This window comes from Carassius gibelio, chromosome B11 (assembly GCF_023724105.1).
Source record: "Carassius gibelio isolate Cgi1373 ecotype wild population from Czech Republic chromosome B11, carGib1.2-hapl.c, whole genome shotgun sequence".
Taxonomy (NCBI): Eukaryota; Metazoa; Chordata; class Actinopteri; order Cypriniformes; family Cyprinidae; genus Carassius; species Carassius gibelio.
In genome coordinates, this window is record NC_068406.1 from 5796470 (window position 1) to 5817120 (window position 20651).

The 20651-nt window shown below is 38.2% G+C and overlaps 2 protein-coding genes across 2 annotated transcripts in view; one reads left to right on the forward strand and one right to left on the reverse strand.

Moving 5' to 3' along the window:
• The window catches only part of LOC127968060 (synapsin-2-like), a 162658-nt gene that overhangs the window by 15975 nt on the left and 126032 nt on the right, over nucleotides 1–20651 (forward strand). The gene's annotated exons all lie outside the window — the stretch shown is intronic.
• On the reverse strand, nucleotides 6433–18749 carry LOC127968059 (uncharacterized). Its single transcript, XM_052568933.1, has 16 exons — nucleotides 18691–18749; nucleotides 18290–18400; nucleotides 17630–17759; nucleotides 17204–17366; nucleotides 16792–16984; nucleotides 15233–15307; nucleotides 15045–15119; nucleotides 13243–13311; nucleotides 13100–13153; nucleotides 12933–13004; nucleotides 12372–12477; nucleotides 12027–12097; nucleotides 9793–11941; nucleotides 9505–9603; nucleotides 7079–7123; nucleotides 6433–6980 (listed from the first exon to the last, which is right to left on the reverse strand). Exons 3-16 carry the CDS (start codon nucleotides 17745–17747, stop codon nucleotides 6730–6732), a joined length of 3540 nt encoding a protein of 1179 aa, XP_052424893.1. The 5' UTR covers nucleotides 17748–17759; nucleotides 18290–18400; nucleotides 18691–18749; the 3' UTR covers nucleotides 6433–6729.

Consider the following 20651-nt stretch of genomic DNA (forward strand, 5'->3'; position numbering starts at 1 on the left):
GAAGAGACACACATCTGATGGGTAGCCATCATCTATTGAGAAATCACCATGGAGACAGTAGCCACGGGAACCCCTCACATCATAAGAGACCTTGAGACCCAGGACAATCTCTAGCATTCACTGAACACCTTTGACATGCAGCTCTTCTGTGAAATAGAGATAGGGATGTTCAGTATTGACAACCTCAGTATTTTCTACGAAGTTTTTAATAACAATAATTAAATTGTATTTTACTTAGTGTGTTTTTTTTTTATACTGGTACCTTTAGGTCTGCCATATAAAAATAAATCCATCAGTTTTGACCATTGGCTGTGCACATCCATCATGCTTGTAGTTTTTTAACACTTACTGTCCGTCTTTGTAGTTCTGAACCAAGTCCTTCTCCAAGGAGCAGTGGATTGTGGGTATAATATTAGCCAACAGAGTGTGCATGGATCCACACTTCGACAATCTACTGCTGATATATAGTATACCATCCAGGGACTTACTCTTCTCAACATGCTGTGTTTTGGGACACACTTCTTCTAATCTTCTAAAGGTGCCCCTTTATCATTCAACCCAGTCTCATGGCATAAATGTCAAAATTTGTATCTATTGATTCATGTTCACAGATGCAAATTTCCCTTTTTTCACGTCACTCAACACGATTTTCAATATAATGCTTTTAAACAGGGAATAACTTTCTTGTCTGCATGCTCAGTTGTTGTTTTTATTCAGTAATAATAATTCTTGTGTATAGAATGTAACACTCAATATGAACTACTTTTTTGTTGAACTGGTGTATAAAATCCATATCATATTTGCAATCATGCTCACATGCAGATTTGGCAAACGACACTGTCGCCTGTGTGATATTATCTATAACACATCTTAGAAAACAAAACAAAAAAACTAGATTAAAACAAACTATATTTGAATATGCTTCATCACGCTTTTAGAGATGTGTTTTTGTTAGCTTTTTTTTTGCAGTGAGTGACAGAGTTGCTTTAACAGTTTGAATATTAAATACAATATACATTTTCACTTGACTAAAGAAAAAAAAAGAAAAGTAGTCAGAAGGAAGACAGAGGAGCACTCGATCCGAACTGAGCACAGAAAAATCATCATGTCTTCATCAAACATGTTCTCATTAAAACCATTCAAATGTGCCTAAAATGTGAATCTAGGGCTGTAAAAGCTTCTGTACCTGCTGATCACATTTACTTAATGACCAATTGATCATCCTCTGACCGGACCGAGTGTTTGTGATGTCACTTATTAATGACAAAACATTCACAACGCCAAAAAGCAAGAAACATGATTATGAACATCAAACTAAATGCCTTTAGACTTGAATGAACTGTGTGTCTAACTCAATAAAGTCAGTCCTGTGCGTCACGGCTTCATTCGTTCAGCATGTGTTTCAAAGCCTTGCCCATTTAAGAAGCTGCCCAATTATCTTCTGGAGGACATCAACTAATGATGTTGCTATTTGCAGAGCTCCTCCTGACCAGCACTGCTGAGAGACAGATAATTACACACACTTTCTCTTTCTCTCTCTGCAGAAACAGCATAGAACTGTCTCAAACATGCTTTATTCGTTCTAAAATGAGCTTCTGGAATTAGTACAGATGCTTGCTTCACTAACAACGATGGCTTGGACTGTTTCTAAGCAAGATCATTGATAATTGTAAAAACCTGTTAATTGGTAACTGATTCACTGAAAGTTGTCTTTACACTGAAAAACTCTTTCTTCTTCTCTCTTTCTTTATTTATGTCCCCTAAGAGCAATTGGTTTTACAGCAAGACCAGCATACAAAAAACTTACAATACATAAAAAATGTAATTAAAAGTTACATTAAACTGCCAATGCTTCACATTATATTATATTAATTATTTACATTTTACTGTAAAATACTGTCAAATGTATAGTAAAAATTTTAGGCACATACAATGAATGACCAATGTATGATGAAAACAGCAAAATGACATTGCCAGTGTCAAAGTCCTTGTGTAGGATTCATAACATATGATTATATTTTAAATAAATAATAAAAATTCTTCTAATTTTTTTAAGGTACTTTAGGGTGTCTGCATTGCATTTTCCTTTATTTCGTAATGATGGTGTTTCATTAACAGAATACTTAAGATGAACGCTGATTCATCAAGTGTCTTGTGTTATTAAAGTGAGTTATTAAGGTGGTTATCAACATTTCCTTACTTTTTAATTTATCTATCTTAATTTAATCAATGGGTCCTTGTGCCAGTTTGTTCATATATTGTTTTCTGACAACGAAAATTGGCCAAAAGTAGCCAAAACATCAAGCGTTGCATGTCATTAAGGAACAAACAGACTAACAGTCAGTCCTTTAAAACCTTAAAACCCTAGAAGTATATATCTGTATGTTATCTTATTGTGTTTATATACACTAAACAAAATTATAAACACAACACTTTTGTTTTTGCCCCCATTTTTCATGAGCTGAACTCTAATCTAAGACTTTTTTCTATGTACACAAAAGGCCTATTTCTCTCAAATATTGTTCATGAATCTGTCTAAATCTGTGCTGATGTTGACTAGACGGCATGATCATTACACAGGTGTGTCTTAGGCTGGCCACGATAAAAGCCCACGCTAAAATGTGCAGTTTTATCACACAACACAATGCCACAGATGTAGTATGTTTTGAGGGAGTGTGCAGGTGTCATGCTGACTGCAGGAATGTGCTGTTGTTTGTGAATTGAATGTTCATTTCTCTACTTTAAAACGTCACCAAAGGCGTTTCAGAGAGTTTGGCAGTACATCTATTCGGCCTCACAACCACAGACCACGTGTAACCACACCAGCCCAGAACCTCCACATCCAGCATCTTCTCCTCCAAGATCATCTGAGACCAGCTGAGGACAGCTCCTGCAACAATCGGTTTCCAGACCCAAATCATCTCTGCACAAACTGTCAGAAACCGTCTCAGGGAAGCTCATCTGCTGCTCGTCGTCCTCATCCGGGTCTTGTCCTGACTGAAGTTCATCATCATAATAGACATGAGTGGACAAATGCTCACATTCAATGGCGTCGGGCACTTTGGAGAGGTGTTCTCTTGACGTATGAATCATGTTTCTCACTGTACAGGGCAGATGTCAGACAGCGTGTATGGCTTCATGTGGGTGAACGGTTTGCTGATGTCAACGTTGTGGACCGAGTGGCCCATGGTGGCAGTGGGGTTATGGTATGGGCAGGTGCATGTTATATACAGACATCACCTCATGTTGCAGCATGATAATGCACAGCCCCATGCTACAAGGATCTGTACACAATTCCTGGAAGCTGGAAAACATCCCAGTTCTTGTATGGTCAGCATACACCGGTCATGTCACCCATTGAGCATGTTTGGGATGCTCTGGATCAGTGTATACGACAGCGTGTTCCACTTCCTGCCAATATCCAGTAACTTCACACAGCCATTGAAGAGGAGTGGACCAACATCCCACAATCAACAACCTGATCAACTCTATGTGAAGGAGATGTGTTGCACTGTGGGAGGCAAATGGTGGTCACACCAGATACTGACTGGTTTTCGGACCCCCCCCCCGGACCCCCAATACAGTAAAACTGCACATATTAGAGTGGTCTTTTATTGAGGCCAGTCTAAGGCACACCTGTGTAATAATCATGCTGTCTAATCAACATCTTGATATGTCACACCTGTGAGGTGGATGGATTATCTCGGCAAAGGAGAATTGCTCACCAACACAGATTTAGACAGATTTGTGAACAATATTTGAGGGAAATAGGCCTTTTGTGTACATAGAAAAAGTCTTAGATCTTTGAGTTAAGCTCATGAAAAATGGGGGCAAAAACAAAATCATTTTGCTCAGTGTATTTACTCAGATAATGTGCCGGTGACATGATGTTTAACATTCATTAGCACTCTCGTCATAAGCGCAGACAGACGCTGAGCATGAATAAAACTCTCGCGGGTCTGATAATTAGAGTCTGTGCTGTAGAAACTCTTCACTGTTAAATGTTTGACCTTTAAGACCACTGTCCTGAAACAGTGTCATTATTATTCTGCAGACGTTACAGACAGAAAGTGCATGTTGGAGCCAGAACTCAAAGGAAGATATGAAAGCTTGTTTGCAGCTCTCACTGCAGACGTAGTGACTGTTTCCCAGTACTGGATGTACTATTTAAGGGCACTGGTTAGACTGCACTTCAGCTGCTCTGGGCAATTTTATACTCTACATTGATTGAAATGAATAAAACATGAAAACTACTAAGAACTAATGGAGTAGCTTTAACAGAACTGAAAGCCTGGCTTGGCATTGGTGTGTTTTTTTTTTATTTATTTTTTCGTGAACAATACCTTTTTGGGATCCACTATTTCTGACCAAATTAATTTCACAGAAACCAAAGACTTGTTATATTATATTATATTCACAGAGCAATCCACTGAAGTGTAGCCACGCCCACTTATTACAGGCTTGTTATTTGGGCTTTGCTCCATTATGGAGTTATTGAAGTGATCTGTGATATAGGCTATACATATATAATTTGTTATATTATTATTATATCTCAATATAAAGCATTTGGTGTTGTTTAGGTTTATTAAAGCTCTGTTCTTGTTTGCTGTCTTTTCTAGAAAGATCTGGCAACACAGTAAGTCTCACACTTCTCTGTTCCTTCAGTTGGGTTCTGTACACCTTGACAGTGAAGAATTGTGGACATTACTATCTGAACTTTGTTGTGAGATAAACAGACCAAGATCTTTCGAAACCTGTATGAGTTTCTTTCTTCAGCTGAACACAGAAGAAGACATTTCTTCTTGAAACTGAAAACCTCTTGACCTGATGGAAACAGACAACTGACGGTAGCCACTGACTTGTATTGTATTTTTGTCCATACTATGATCATCGACTGTCTGGTCGATATCTTCTTTTGTGTTCAACAAAAAATAAACTGAAGAAAATAAATCACACAGGTTTGAAAACTAAATGACGACAGAAGTTTTATTTGTTTTTAAAAAAAGATAAAAAAGAAATCAGAGGGAAGACAGAAGGGCACATCGTTCTCATGGATTATAACTGAGCACAGATAAATCATCCGACGTTCTCCGAATGATTCATTTTAATTTGTTGTAGAATGCGGTTGTCACTCTTTTGAATCACTGAAGTGTGTGTGTGTGTGTGTGCGTGTGTGTGTGTGTGTGTGTGTGCATGTGTGTGTGTGTGCAGAACAGGGCTAGACACTATGAAGTCACCGCTGTATTTAGCTGTAGTGTGTACATACAGTACTGCGTTCACTCAAGCATATCCCTGTGACTGTGTTGTTTTCGACTCCTCAGAAGAGTGTCATGAGCAGCAGTGATATGAGCTTCACTTCCTCTCCTCATTCACACACACACACACACACACACACACACACACACACACACACACACACACACACACACACACACACACATACTGGTTTTTGTGGTTTAGCAGTACTTTGATGGCCAAACCAGTTGGATGGTGGTTTAAGGGGACACCCCTTTCCCGGTGTCCTACAGAGATGATAAAACTATCAAAAAATTTGTTTTACTCTGCAGAACACAAATATCACTTTGGATTTTCTTTACACACAATAGAATTGATAATATGACAATATGATATTTTGGTGGTACACAAGGACTGTCACGCCCCTCCTATAATGTTCCCGCCCATTACATAATTGGTATTTATAGGGTCCGATTGATTTATGAGGACACTCGTTTTACAATACACAAAACATGTCCATTCTCTGGATTACAGGGACCAATGTGTTTTACAGGTACGTGACCCCATACACAACACACAGACATGTCCCTATGCTGCATTACTAAGACTGAGGTGGTTAAAGAGTACAGGATCTTTAACACAATACACAACATTACAGACACCAATGTGTTTTAGAAGTACTTTAATAATGACTTAAATTTGTGAAATAAAAATAAACATGTTGTCAAATTCGCCAATTAATTAAACGGGTAATCTTAAAAAAAAAAAAAAAAGGAATGCCACACAAAACAAACATCAAATAATTAAGTGTAATTCACCAACTAAAAAAAAAAAAAAAAAAAAAAAAAACTATAAATCAAATCAAAAGGCAATCCTCATGTTGTAAGAACCTCACTAAACACACAGTGTACATGAGATTAACTCTCTGAGCACACAATACATGCTGCAGATGTGTAGAGAAACCGATTTATCTGTAAAGGAATGGTTTTCTTCCAGAATGAAAACTGTCATCATGTACTCACCCTCCACTTGATCCAGACCTGCATCAGTTTCTTTCTTCTGTTGAACACAAAACAAGATCTGTTAGTTTATGAACAGTTGATGGGCACCGTTAACTTCTATAGTACGAAGAAAAAAAAAAAACTATGAAAGTCAATGATGCCCATTAACTGTTCAGATACTAACAGATCTTGTTTTGTGTTCAACAGAAGAAAGAAACTGATGCAGGGCTGGATCAAGTGGAGGGTTAGTACATGATGACAGTTTTCATTCTGGAAGTTAAATTCTCTTTAAGGGACAGGTCATCCAAAAATCAATGAGAAATTGACACAATTTTGTAATTTTTGACAAACTAACAGTCAACCTCGATTTCTACAAGGAGATATTCGTATGAATTGCTGAGATAACAGTATTGCACTATGGGAAATAAAAACAACAGCCAAAGTGCTAATGTTAATTGAATGGCATCAAGAACACACAAAATGTACTGTAACATCACTTGCTTTGGGTTTTCCTTTTTAAGCTAATTCCTCGATTTCTTACAAAATCCCTTATGTTCTGTGCACTGCGTCTCACCAAAACAGGATCCTCAGCAGATTTACACTGCTGGCATTCAGTCAGTGTGGCCAGTTTTCCTTTAGCTATGTGGCCCTTAAAATGTTTCATTACAGCTGTAACTTCAGCGTTTGACCAGGACACCTTCTGCCCTCTCCGTGGGTTTTCAGTTTCTGCCTCACTCTCACTCTCTGTACAGAAGAATACATACTTTAGTGAGTTCTAACTCTACGAGAGCTCATGTGCTTTGCAACATTGATGGTGCCATTGCAATTTAAACCTCTGGTACCTTCAGGAAGTTCAGTGGTGCTCTCAATGGGCATCTTCTGAACACCTGCAGACAATCAGTCATTAAAAAAAATAAATAATAAATAAATAAATAATATATATATATTTTAGTAATATCCTGTTATAAATGCTGGACTAATATAATACAAGGTAACACTTTATAATAGGGAACACTATTAACTACAACTTTTCCCTCAAATTCCTAATTTTCTGCTTATTAAAAGTAAATAAGATAGTTGTTACATTAAGGTATTGGGTAGGATTAGGGATGTAGAATAAGGTCATGTAAAATAAGCTATTAATAAGTGCTTACTACTACTACCACCACCACTACTACTACTACTACTACTACTACTACGCACACTAATAAGAAACTACAGCGGTGTGAAAAAGTGTTGGTTCCTTATTTTTTTGCATGTTTATCACACTTTAATGTTTCGGATCATCGAACAAATGTAAATATAAGTCAAAGAAAACCAATGAACACAACATGCAGTTTTTAAATGAAGGTTTTTATTATTAAGGGAAAACAAAAACCAAAACTACATTACCCTGTGTGAAAAATGTTTGCCCCTACACCTAATAATCAGTTTGGCTACCCTTAGCAGCAACAACTGCAATCAAGTGTTTGCGATAACTTCCAATTAAATGTAAAGTCTGTTACAGCGCTGTGGATGAATTTTGGTCCACTCATCTAAGCAGAATTGTAATTCAGCCACATTGGAGGGTTTTCAAGCATGGACAACTTTTTAAAGTCACGCCACAGCATCTCAATAGGATTCAGGTCAGGACTTTGACCAGGCCACTCTTACATTTTGTTTTTCTTCAGCCATTCAGAGGTGGACTTGCTGGTGTGTTTTGGATCATTATCCTGCTGCAGAACCCAAGTTTGCTTGAGCTTGAGGTCACAACAGATGGCCAGATATTCTCCTTCAGGATTTTTTGGTAAACAGCAGATTTCTCGATTTATCACAGTAAGTTTTCCAGGTCCAGAAGCAGACCATGACACTACCACCACCATATACAGCAGCTAGAGTCCTTACGAGGTCAAGAAAATATGATCATATTACCCCAATTTTACAGTCTCTGCACTGGCTACCTATTAAGTTCCATATCAGTTACAAATTATCATTACTTACCTATAAGGCCCTAAATGGTTTAGCTCCTGCGTACATAACTAGCCTTCTACCACATTACAACCCATCACGCACCCTAAGGTCACAAAATGCTGGACTTTTGGTAGTTCCAGGGATAGCAAAGTCCACTAAATGAGGTAGAGCTTTTTCACATTTGGCTCCCAAACTCTGGAATAGCCTTCCTGATAATGTCTGGGGTTCAGACACACTCTCTATGTTTAAATCTAGATTAAAAACATATTTTTCAGTTAGCAATAATGCATCTCATAATTTGTGACTGCAGTTGTATCTGATCAAATTTAGCTTGGGTTAAACTAATTAATTGTACTTGGTTGGAACAGCAGCTATGCTAATGATGTCTCTATGTGTTTCTCTGCTTCTGCTGGGATTGACATCCTGTGGTAACTAGGATTTACACAAGCACCAGTCTGGATCCAGAACACCTGAGAAGAGATGATGCTGACCCTCAGAGGAACTCAGATGATGTTAACACTGAACCAACATACAGAACTAACAATTATTGCTGCTTACTATGCAATCACATTATAATTGCTGTTAATAGTTTTCATCGTCTGGTTGATTATGTCTGATTCCTGTCATATGCACATAAACTGACAGTCACCACTTATAAGCTACTACTAAATAGTGTAGAAACTTAATTTTATGTGAAGTTGCTTTGCAATGATTTGTATCGTAAAAAAACACTAATCAAATAAACTTTTTACTTTTTTTAGTTTGTGAAAAATGGCTCTCACTGTGGTTCATTGGAGTCCCAAAACTGTATAACCTTTTCCAGATTGATAGATCTCAATTACTTTCTTTATCATTTGTGTCTGCATATTTTTGAATGTCGACATGATGTCTAGTTTTTTGAGGATCTTTTGGTCTACTTGACTTTTTATCAGACAGGTCCTATTAAAGAGATTTCTTAACTGTGAAGAGGTGTGGCTGGAGAAACTGAACTCAGGTGTGATAAACCAGTTTCAAAGGTGGGGGGGGGCACTTCTGAACAAAGGGCAATGTAGTTTTGGATCTTGTTTTCCCTTAATAATAAAAACCTTCATTTAAAAACTGCATGTGTTTACTTTTAAATTTGTTACCTTTGACTAATATTTAAATTTGTTTGATAATCTGAAACATTAGTGTGACAAACATGCAAAAAAATAAGAAATCAGGAAGGTGGCCAACACTTTCAAACCACTGTAGTTTAGAGACCATAAAATAAAGTGTTACCCAATATAATTTTTGACTTTGATGATTTAAAAATAAAAAATACTTAGCTGACACATACCAGCATTACTGGAGTTTCCCGCAGCTCCAGCAAGAGCCTCATCATCAGATTCACTTTCTCCAGGATCACTGTCATCAGAATCGGTCATGTTGATCTCATCTTCAATGAAAAATAAAACTCAGAACATGAAAAACATCTGCATTCAGAAGTGAAATAACACAATCACACACCATTTATAAACCATTCCTAATGACAACGAACACAAGACATATTTCAGAGATTACTTTTCTTAAACCTCCCTGTGAGTTTAAAAGACCCCCTGTGCTAAACATGCTAGGATGGACGTACCTTCAATCTCAATGTCATCAAGGGATTTGCCTTGAAGATTAGGAAGGCAGCCCTTTTCCATGGCTAACAGTAGCTTTGATATTTTAGCAAGCTGAGTAGTGGCTTCTGGCAGTCTGTAATAGTCACGGTGGACACGGATGTCATGCCCTAAGAAATCAGCAACCTGATCTAACTCGTTGTTTTTCAGGTTTAGGATTTGAGAGAGCGTAGCCACGTGCTTGCGAAGATGAGTGGATCTGAGAAATTCTGGATTTTGAGCTCCACATTCCCTTGCATATACCCTCAGAGAGTCCTGGCCTCTGTAATAACTCTGGCAGTTTGGCCGAGCAAACAAGAAAGTATTAGTGTCTAGCACTCCACATGTACCTCTCCTGCTGACCAGTAGCATCAGGGCATCGACCATATCAGGAGAGAGAAGAACCGCAACCTTTCTTCCCCTCTTCCCCCTGATCTCAACTCGACTGAAATGGCTGCAGAGTTTCTGCTCAAACTTGCTCAGGCCCATCGCTACATCTTCATGGAGAGAAGTGCCGTCCCTTTCATTGAAAGCCTTCAGCGGCATTTTAGAGACCTCTCCTGCACGTCTGCGGTTGAAAACAATGATTCTGGTGAGTGTTGCTTTGGCCAGTTCTGCATAGCTTTGAGGAGATGCAGTCTCTTGTAGTTTCTGAAAAGCAGTATCTGCAGTCTTCTCAAGGAGTTGATGAAGAGACTGGACATCCTGGGTGAAGGGAAGTGTTGATGGCTTGTTAAATTTGGCCTCATTCAGTGTCACCAAAGCAGTGTGTGAGATCATCTCGGACCACTTTGAGAAGTAGAGCTTTTTGAAGGTCTCTGTTGATGAGATCAATTCCTTGTCTTCAGACATCAGTGCTCGGCACTGAATGATTTCACAAATCTTATTCAACGAATGCCCCAGTTTCAGGGCAAGGCTTGGGCTTTGGTAGCAGTGGCTCTCATCATCATAGCCAGACACCATTTGAACCGCTCGAATAAGTCTATGAAAATTGGCAGGTTTCAGAGCTTCTTCAAGACTGTACACAGAAAACTGTCTACGCAAAGTCAGCAACAATCTTCCAACTTCACGGAGTTTTTGTCGAATATACTCAAATTTGGTAGGGTCATGACCATGTTTGTTAAAAAACGACTGTGCAAGCTGAAGAATACTCAGGTCATTTTTGACCACAGCGGAAATGTCATCCTGCTTCATCACACCTAAGAGTTTCCAAACTCCTTGTGATATGTGCTGACTGAATGAAGACTCTGCCATAGATGCCAGGCCCAAGACTCTCCTCCTCCCTTGCTCTTCACTGTCAGCTGCTGGTTTTGAGGGACATCTTTTTAAATGACGCCACAGATCTCTCCGTACAAACAACCCTTTGCAGTACATGCAATGCAAAAACTGCTTTGAATCACACTTTCTTTTTGGTGCTCGTTTTATTTTAAGAGCCCCCTCTCCAGACTGTAAAACGTCAGTGTTATGCTGAAAGTTGCCCTTGTTCCTGAGCTTTTGCAGCATTGCTTTACGTTCTTTTGAGTGAACTGGGAGTGACAAAGCCTGAACAACTTCAACTTCAGCCATATGAGTTTTCAAATGGCGCGCTAACTTGGACTGAGGTTTCCCACAGATGTAACAATAATTCTTCCTATTTGCTGAACAGGAGATTTTTGGTGACTGCACACAATGATCACCTCCAGCCATGCTGCGTTCCCTCTCTTCTCTCAATGTCACTGTGCTTTTTGAATTCAAAAGCTTACTATTGTGTGATTGAGGTGATGACATAAGCACATCTGTTGACCTGCATACCACTGAGCCTTGCTTTCTGGGAAAGTCTGATTCACTGTCTGTCTCAAAATCAGTAAACTGCTCCTCATGACACATTAAATCAGACTCATCATACACACTTGCTGCTTCCATGACCTTCAGGACTCCTTTTCCTTTGCCCTTAGACACATTCAGGGTAGTTACATCTGATCTCAGATGTTCACTAAACTTAGATGACGCAGCTTCCTGTATATCTAAGAGTTTAGCTTGGTCGTAACGTGCTGGTCTTGTTGTCAACTCATCTGAACTGTCTGACTGATGGTCTGACTCTGACTGAGGTATGTAATCCTCATCTGACAGCTCATCTTCCTCTGAACTTACTTCCTATTGTCAAAATATTTATGATTAATTTACAGCACCGATAACTCAAAAATATGGAACAAATGTATCAAATCAAATATTTTCTTACACACGATGACCGTCTTCCATCCCATTCATGAAGCTTCAGATAGCAGGACTTATGCCAAAAACTGGAGCACACTATAAAAGAAATGTCACATGTCAGGACACGTTCAACCGCTAACACGAGATGCTATGCCTAAACGTAGAATAAGGTGAAAACAATGTAACACTCCTATTATTATTAATGGTATTACATATCTGTGCATTAGCAATGGTCTGAAATCTCCTTCTCTCCTACTGCCAAACTCAACAGTTATACCATTTTGAACTGACTTCATAACATTGATTAGTGATACTAAAATGATAAAAATAGAAATGTCATGATGTATAGAGTACAAATCACCATACTAACATTTACATCTCAGGCCAATCCACTTGAGAGCTGCAACAGGTCCCACACATTCAGCACATTTATCCATGCTTGATATTGCTGAAGTGACCACAACATGTCTGCAGACCTGTGAAGAAAAAAACATCAGTGAGTGTTAAATTAAAGCAACAAAGAAAGATTCTAAAACATACATGTGATACTACATTACGAGCTGCATTGTCTTTCAATAATAATTTAATGTATTTTTAATGACAGGGAAGTTGTGGTCATTTAGTTAATAAGATCACTTACAATCATTAAAAACATTTACGTTACAGACCTTAAAAGGTACTGGTCCATATATTACTACAAATCTACATTTAGAGCGGTCCTGGAGGGCCGGTGTAAACTCTGCAGGACACTGGCCCTCCAGGACCGAGTCTGGACACCCCGATTCAGACATCGACTAATATTACTGAAAGTGAAAACAGGTCACTAAATACATACATTTAGTAACAGCAAAGTGTACAGTTCATGCAGACATGGTCTTCAGAGCAATCACTGTTGCACTGAAATAACAGTTCATCCGAAACATGTGAATACCTCCTTAACTCCTTCAACTGGGGCACAAAAGCTCTGCTCCTCATTCAACACATGCTCTTTGACAGGTGACATCTGAAAACAATGAAAAAAAACAAGACTTATGTAGAGATGATTTCTTGCAACATCAATCTAACATTTCATAAAATATGCAATGCACATTTAATTACCTTCTCAACACAGTCCTGATCATCCAATAGTAACTGGTCCTTCTTCAGAGTCACCTGAAATTAAGGAAACAGAAATAAAAAATAAATAAACATTCTACTGCAGACAAAGGATTCAGGGACTGTACAAATTGATAATGAATTACCTTTTCCAGTCCTTCAGAGGCTGCACAGATACTGAAGTCCAACACTGACTGATCACTGACAACTTTCAGCTGAAAACATGAAATCAAAAAATGTAATTAAAATAAATTAATTATGTTATAAATTAGTTACCAAAGCAAAATAAATAAATACAGTTGTGTTCAAAATTATTCAACCACCTAGAGACTGCAGTACTTTACAAATACAAGCTTTTCTGAAGATCCAGGATATAATAAAACTTGCATCTATAACAGTTCACTGGAATATTAAAAGTGATATTGTCAATATATAATGTAATATATTTGAGTTATAAGATTTTTTAATAATACTGCTATGTCATAGTTATTCAACCCCTATTCAACATTGCTGTTTTTAAATCACTTATTTGCATGGTGGGGAATGTAACAGTCTCAAAACACAATTAAGCTTTTAGAAACTCTATTAAAAACAGAATTAGCTTGAGCCGTTACACATACAGTTAGCCCATGCATGTGTTGAAGTTAAGTAGCAAAAATATCAAAAGAGATCTCACAAAAGCAAAATTGAATAAATATTGTATTACTTTAGAAAGGCTAAGGCTATATGAAGATTTCCAAGACATTGAAAGTTCCTAGAGACACAGCTCTCAGCCTTATTTCTTAGCTTAAAGTGTGTTTTACCAGAAAACCTTTGAGGTTGTGGAAGAAAAAGCACAATATCATAAAATGTTTAATCAGAGCAACTGAGAAAAATCTGCAATGTACAGCCAAAGACTTGCAAGATGACCCAATGAATGGAGGAAACCCATTTCAAAGCGGTGTGTAGAAGAACACTAGACAAGTATGGACTTCATGTTGAGACATCTTGTAGAATACCACTCTTGATCAAGAAGAACAAAAGACAACTTGAACTTGATAAAATTCATTTGTGTAGACTTGTGGAGCTCTGGAGAAATGTTATATGGAGTGATGTGACCAAACTGGATCTTTTTGGACCCATGGATCAGCGGTATGTCTGCTGCAAAACAGGCAAAACTCATAAGCAGAAGAACACCATCTCTATCGTCAAACTTGGAGGTGGATCAGTCCTGTTATGGGGTTTCTTTACTGTAGAAGGAAGTGGAAACCATGACTGTATGAAGGACATCATGGATTCTTTAAAGTGTCAGGCCATTTTGACAAGAATTGTGATGCCTTTGGTGCAAAAACTGAAGCTGATGATCAATGGACTTTCCTGCAGGACAGTCATCCCAGAGTACACATCCAAATCTACTTCTGCTTGGTTCAGGGATCAGTTACAGAATGTTCTTGAGTGACCTGTTCAGTCTCCAGGCTTAATTCTCATTTCAAATATCTGGTTGAATTTGAAGAAAGCAGTGGCAAAGTGAAAACCAAAGATTATCAGGGATCTGAAAGCTTTTTCAGGCGAGGAATGGGCCAAAACTGTAGTAGAGAGGTGACAGAAGCTTCTAAACACTTACAGACAGCGTTTATTGGAGATTTTAAAGGATAAACGATTCTGCACAAAGGGGGTTGAATAATTTTGAACATGAATGTTTAGAGCCAATTCGAATTTTATCATGATTCATCAATGTTCCATTCTCAGAATCACTCAAAAGTGTATTAACAAACTTTCTCTAATACTTTACTTATGCCTTCGTTAAATTGATTTCATAAAATGTTATCCTCCACAGCAAATTGTCTTGCAAGTCAAGGGGGTTGAATAATTTTGAACACAACTGTAAATAAATAAAAAAATATAATAAAATAATAAATTAAAACGATAAAATAACAATAAAATAAAATCACTCAATCAATTGCAGTACCTTCTCTACGTCTGTGTCTTCTGACTGGGACAGTGTGTTGACTTCAAGAGTGGACGGTTCAACCACACTAAGAGTCTAGAAAAGAACATCAAATTAGTCATCTGTGACATTGATTGAAACAATAAATGTGTGGATGAAATTCTAATTTAAAACAGATATAAAATTAAAAATGATTTTTAAAAAAGTACCTTCTCTACGTCTGTGTCTTCTGACTGGGACAGAGTGTTGACTTCAAGAGTGGACGGTTCAACCACACTAAGAGTCTAGAAAAGAACATCAAATTAGTCATCTGTGACAATAAATGAGCACATAAAATACTGATATAAAACAAATTTTATAATCTTGCTTATATTTTATCAATGTGAATTAAAAGTAAGATTACAATATTTCAGATCAATATTTCAATTTTCAAGTGTTACCCAAGTTAATGTTCATGATTTTGTATGTATTACCTTACATGCTTATTTATATATATATATATATATTCCAGTATTTCAGGTGGTGTGTGTGTGTGTTTACACCTGTGTTACAAGGACCCTGTTTTATGAGGACCGTCATAAGAACATAGTCTTGACATAGTCTTGATGTCACATTGTGTGTGTGTTTAGACCCGTGTTATGAGGACCCCGTTTTATGAGGACCATCATAAGAACATGGTCTTGATGTTTGACCGAAGAATCTCAGTGAGTCGTTTGTTTGACAAAAGCCTGGTATTTGAAGACCCTAGTTATCACCATGACATTGGGCTGCGTGGATATGAAATATTAGGCTAAATATGGATCATTCACATCCCATTGTGGCCATATGATATTGAAAATGTCTAATTGTTATATTTAGATTAAGTATCTTGCAATAGGAGTTGGTAAAAAGTCAGTTTTATTTAATCACCACATATTTTTAAATGATAACTGAGTAGAATCAGTGTCTAAAGAACCTAAAGAACTCTGAACAAGGCACAGCAGCTATAAAGGTATCCAAGAAGTTCTTGAAATAATTGTGTTTGTCCTTAAAAGAATGGAACAGATTACATTCTCTCTTAGAAAAAAGTCTTGACTTGACTGGGACTCTTCAGTAAAGTCAAGACCAAGTTCTTATGATGGTCCTCATAAAACAGGGTCCTCGTAACACAGGTGTAAACACACACACAATGTGACATCAAGACTATGTTCTTATGACGGTCCTCATAAAACAGGGTCCTCGTAACACAGGTGTAAACACACACACACACACACAAGACTATGTTCTTATGACGGTCCTCATAAAACAGGGTCCTCGTAACACAGGTGTAAACACACACACACACACAAGACTATGTTCTTATGACGGTCCTCATAAAACAGGGTCCTCGTAACACAGGTGTAAACACACACACACACAAGACTATGTTCTTATGACGGTCCTCATAAAACAGGGTCCTCGTAACACAGGTGTAAACACACACAATGTGACATCAAGACCATGTTAAGACTATGTTCTTATGATGGTCCTCATAAAACAGGGTCCTCGTAACACAGGTGTAAACACACACACACAATGTGACATCAAGACCATGTTAAGACTATGTTCTTATGATGGTCCTCATGAAACAGGTGTAAACATACACACATCCTGACATACTGGAATGTACATGCATGTAATGTAAAAAATAAAAAGTTACTAACATTAACTTAGGTAACAACTGATGTTTAATACCTTTACTTTACTATAATCCAATAAGTCAGAATGGACAGTATAGAGGTGTCAGTACCGTGCATCTCCATGGCCACTCAGAATCACCATAATCATATGTGATCTCTTCACCAGGACAGATGCTCCTTGTGACAAATAAACATAAGTGAGGTTTTCCATCCACACGAATCGTCTTCATCCTGCTGTTTGGGTTAATATGGTCATCGTTTACAAGCCGCCCAAGAGAACCGTCATCTCGGGCTGCATCGACACTAAACAAGAGACAGACAATATCAGCACTGAAACCTTAGGACCAGCAGATGTCATATTCTGTGATCACCAATCATTTAACACTCATCACCAAGCTTTGAAAACACATGACTGATAATTATAGCAAAATATGACCTCTAATCATTGACATTTCCACTGACACATTTTGAATCATGTAAATTAATTACCAGTTAACATGTAGATCAAACACGTGTACATACCAGAGGAGTTTTCCATTGTAGCGAAACTCAAACATGAAAACTTTAAGTGCATCGTGATATATTCTTTGCCTCCGCTCACATTCTTCTTTGCTGATGAGGTCTCCTCTGTATTCCAGCAGGAAATCTCCTTTCTCAAAGTCAGTACAGCTGAACACACCCCTCCCTAAACAACAACAGAGAGGTGAAACCATCACGAGAACCACACGTCATCAACCGGAGACAGATTTAGTACACGAGTCACTTTAAATGCATAGAAAGAAAATTCTGTCATCATTTACAAACCATCAAATGGTTAGTAATGTCTTATTTTGCCCAACAAAAGATATACAGGACTGAGACAACCTAATGGTGACTATATGATGACAAAATCTTCACTTTTGGGTGAACTATACCTTTAACTTGGCTCAATCAATTAATTTACCTCACCTTTAAGATGACTGATGAACCTGCCCTCGAGTCCATTCTTGTCTTTCTGTTCAAGTGAAAACTGTATGGCCTCCTCCACGGGCTTCAGCCTTCTCCTTCGCCTCACACCTTCAGCCATCCTCTGTGTCTGCTTTAATAACAATAAGAACTGTTGGACAGAATATATGTGGAATATGATGTATTCTGAGCATATGCTGAATATACTATTTTGACTGGTTATCTTTGTAAAAGTGCTTTGACACAATATGCATTCTACAAAGCACACTACAAATAAAGGTGACTTTAACTATTATATACAGTACATATTGGGAAGTGAAAAGAGCACATCTCTGAGTTTATTAATTAAACCAAGCTGAACAGTAATAATAGTAAACAGAACTGCCCCTCCCCTTCAGACTGTAGCCATGACAACAGATTATTATGATGGCTAGACTGTTCTATTACTTTTACAGTTATACTGTGAACGAAAAGAATGTAAACTGACAAGCACTGCTGAGTCTCGTCTGATGTTACTCTTTATAGACGAGACTTACAGTAATCACGCTAGCGCCATTAGCATCACGCGCTAGCTGCTTTCTAAAGAGCACTGAAGACACTCACGAACAAGCCAAACTGAGCCACAAGCTCTCAGAGAAACGGTTTAACAGCAGTATTACTAACCTTTCATATAATAGTTGTTTCCAACAGCTTCACACCACAGATGTCTTCGCTTCAGGTGCACAGATTGTGTCCGGTCCAAACAGGAAGTTACAAACAGTCACACTTGCCTCGCTGATTAAAGCACGTGTACACGGGATTTATAATTATAATAATAATAATAATAATAATTATTATTATTATATATTTAAATAACCATCTATGAAACGTTACATTAATAGCGTTACATTAATTTACAGATATTAAACCGAGTAATTACAGCTTTGATGTCACATTCATACTTTATATGATGATATTTAAGGAACATGTTTAATTGCACGATCAGTATGCATTTATATAATTAAATACAATCGATAAATTATTACAAAAAATGTTTAAATAATTACCAAACTGCATTAACTTACTTGTACGGCGCTATTAGCGGCAGAATGTAGCCCCGCCCACCGCCGCCATTTTGTTTTCCCGCCTTCCAATGCCGATCTAGCCAATCAGCGGCCTCCAAACTTACACAAGTGTAAAATATGCAAATTTTCGATGACGCGGATGCAGTACCGGGGCCGGGCTGCAGGGGCGCACTCCCGAGCTCAGAGGATACACAGTGTATAGTAAAATTTCAGATTTTTGTGGTATATTAGGACATGGCGCGAAACTTTGAGAGGGAGCTTCTGGGACATAGAGAAAGGCATCTACACTGTCGGAATTATAAGGACATGGGCCCTGTCCTCATAAACCCAAATGTCCCTGTAATGCTGGTGCGTATTCAGGTCAAAAGTCCTTGTAAACCACAAAAACCAACACACACACACACACACACACACACACACACACACACACACACACACACATGATGGCACCTGTCTCTATCAAATGGCAGGATCAAAGGAGTTGACTCTTATTAGTATCCCTCTTTCATCTGCTGTTGGTAAGCTGCAGTGACGCGGAGGAGGCATCAAATCTCTTTCCCTTTCAGATCGTCCTGCAGCTCGAAACAAGCTCAACGCTGTCTTCACAGTCACATCACTTTTACTATTATTTGCTATCACATGCACAAAATGGATAGCTCTGCTCCTGAACAATACATTGCTGCAGTTGTTCTAAAATACACGATATAGTAAAAGTAATGCCACAATACAGTTTAGAACAAGTAATGAAACTTGATGTCCAGTTTTACATTGATTCCTGTGTTTTCATAGCTTGCTTGTTCTGCTCGACTGCGCTCTCTCCGGAGAGAACAATCCAGAGTATTGCAGTATGGCAATGAGCTGAGAGCTTCTGCTGAACTGGCCATGGACCAGAAAACCCAACAACATTTCCTTTCCATTGTGTCTTTTTCTTGGAATTTTCCTCTACCATCCTTCAGCCTGATCACTTGTTTCAATGACACAGGATTTGAGGAATCATATGGGTCTGATTCACAACAACAGAAAATAATAAATAATAATGATAATAAGAAGAAACATTAAATATGATAAATTAGGGTTATTTGAGCCCAAAGAAGTGCAGTTGTTGTTGTAATAACTTGACTGTGCGCTGCCGAACCCTTTCCTCTGTCATGTTGTCTTGTGTTTGGTCTGTTGTCTGATGGTCAGACTCCTGTAGATCGCTGAAGCTTCACTGGTCATGTAGATCATCATGCTGCTTTAATCAGTGCAGGAACAGTGTGTCCTGACTTTACTCTCAATATGAGAGCGATCATACATGGTACGATTGCTCTCGACACAAAAATACTCCTTTATTGGCATCGGTGGGTCCATGAAGAGCCTCAAACATCCATAGGACTGTTCCATTGCAATGTTCTGAAAATGTTATTCACGCTTAGAAAATAATGGTTCTTTGGGAAACCAGAAATGTTTTTTCTATGCTATCGCTGTGCAAACACACTTTTGAGAGTCTTATTTTTCTGTTGATGAAATTATAAAGAGCATTCATGTAATGATAGAGTGCTGATGCTCCTGAGCACTCACTTCCACAATAATGATGAAGATGATGATGATGATGGAGTGAAGTTGGTGGCTGTTGCTAAGTGGTTGCTATGCTGCTTTGTGCTTTGCTGTTCATTTATTAGGCTGTTTTGATGGGTTACCAGGGTACACTTGGTTTTTGCTAAGGTGCTCTGACTGTTTTCAGTGCATTGCCTGTGTTCTGGATGGGTGTATCATCCAGCACAGAAACACTGATACCTGCCTTAGCAAAGTCCACTTATTTTGGCGTGAAGCTGTGCTGGACTGTGTGACACGAACAGAAGCCTGCATCACTGCCCATTATCTTTGTTTTCTACACAGTCTACACAGTCATTACACTATGGGAAAGTCTTGACTATTGGTTTTGTGTTATGGAATTGTTTCTGGTCCAAACAGCTTCTGTT

Coding starts and splice junctions, on each gene's coding strand:
- LOC127968059 (XM_052568933.1), bottom strand. CDS start 17,747: ATGGCTGAAGGTGTGAGGCGAAGGAGAAGGCTGAAGCCCGTGGAGGAG. Junction 17,367..17,629: donor GTTCATCAGTCATCTTAAAG/GTGAGGTAAATT, acceptor GTTGTTGTTTAG/GGAGGGGTGTGTTCAGCTGT. Junction 7,124..9,504: donor GGGAAACTCCAGTAATGCTG/GTATGTGTCAGC, acceptor GATTGTCTGCAG/GTGTTCAGAAGATGCCCATT.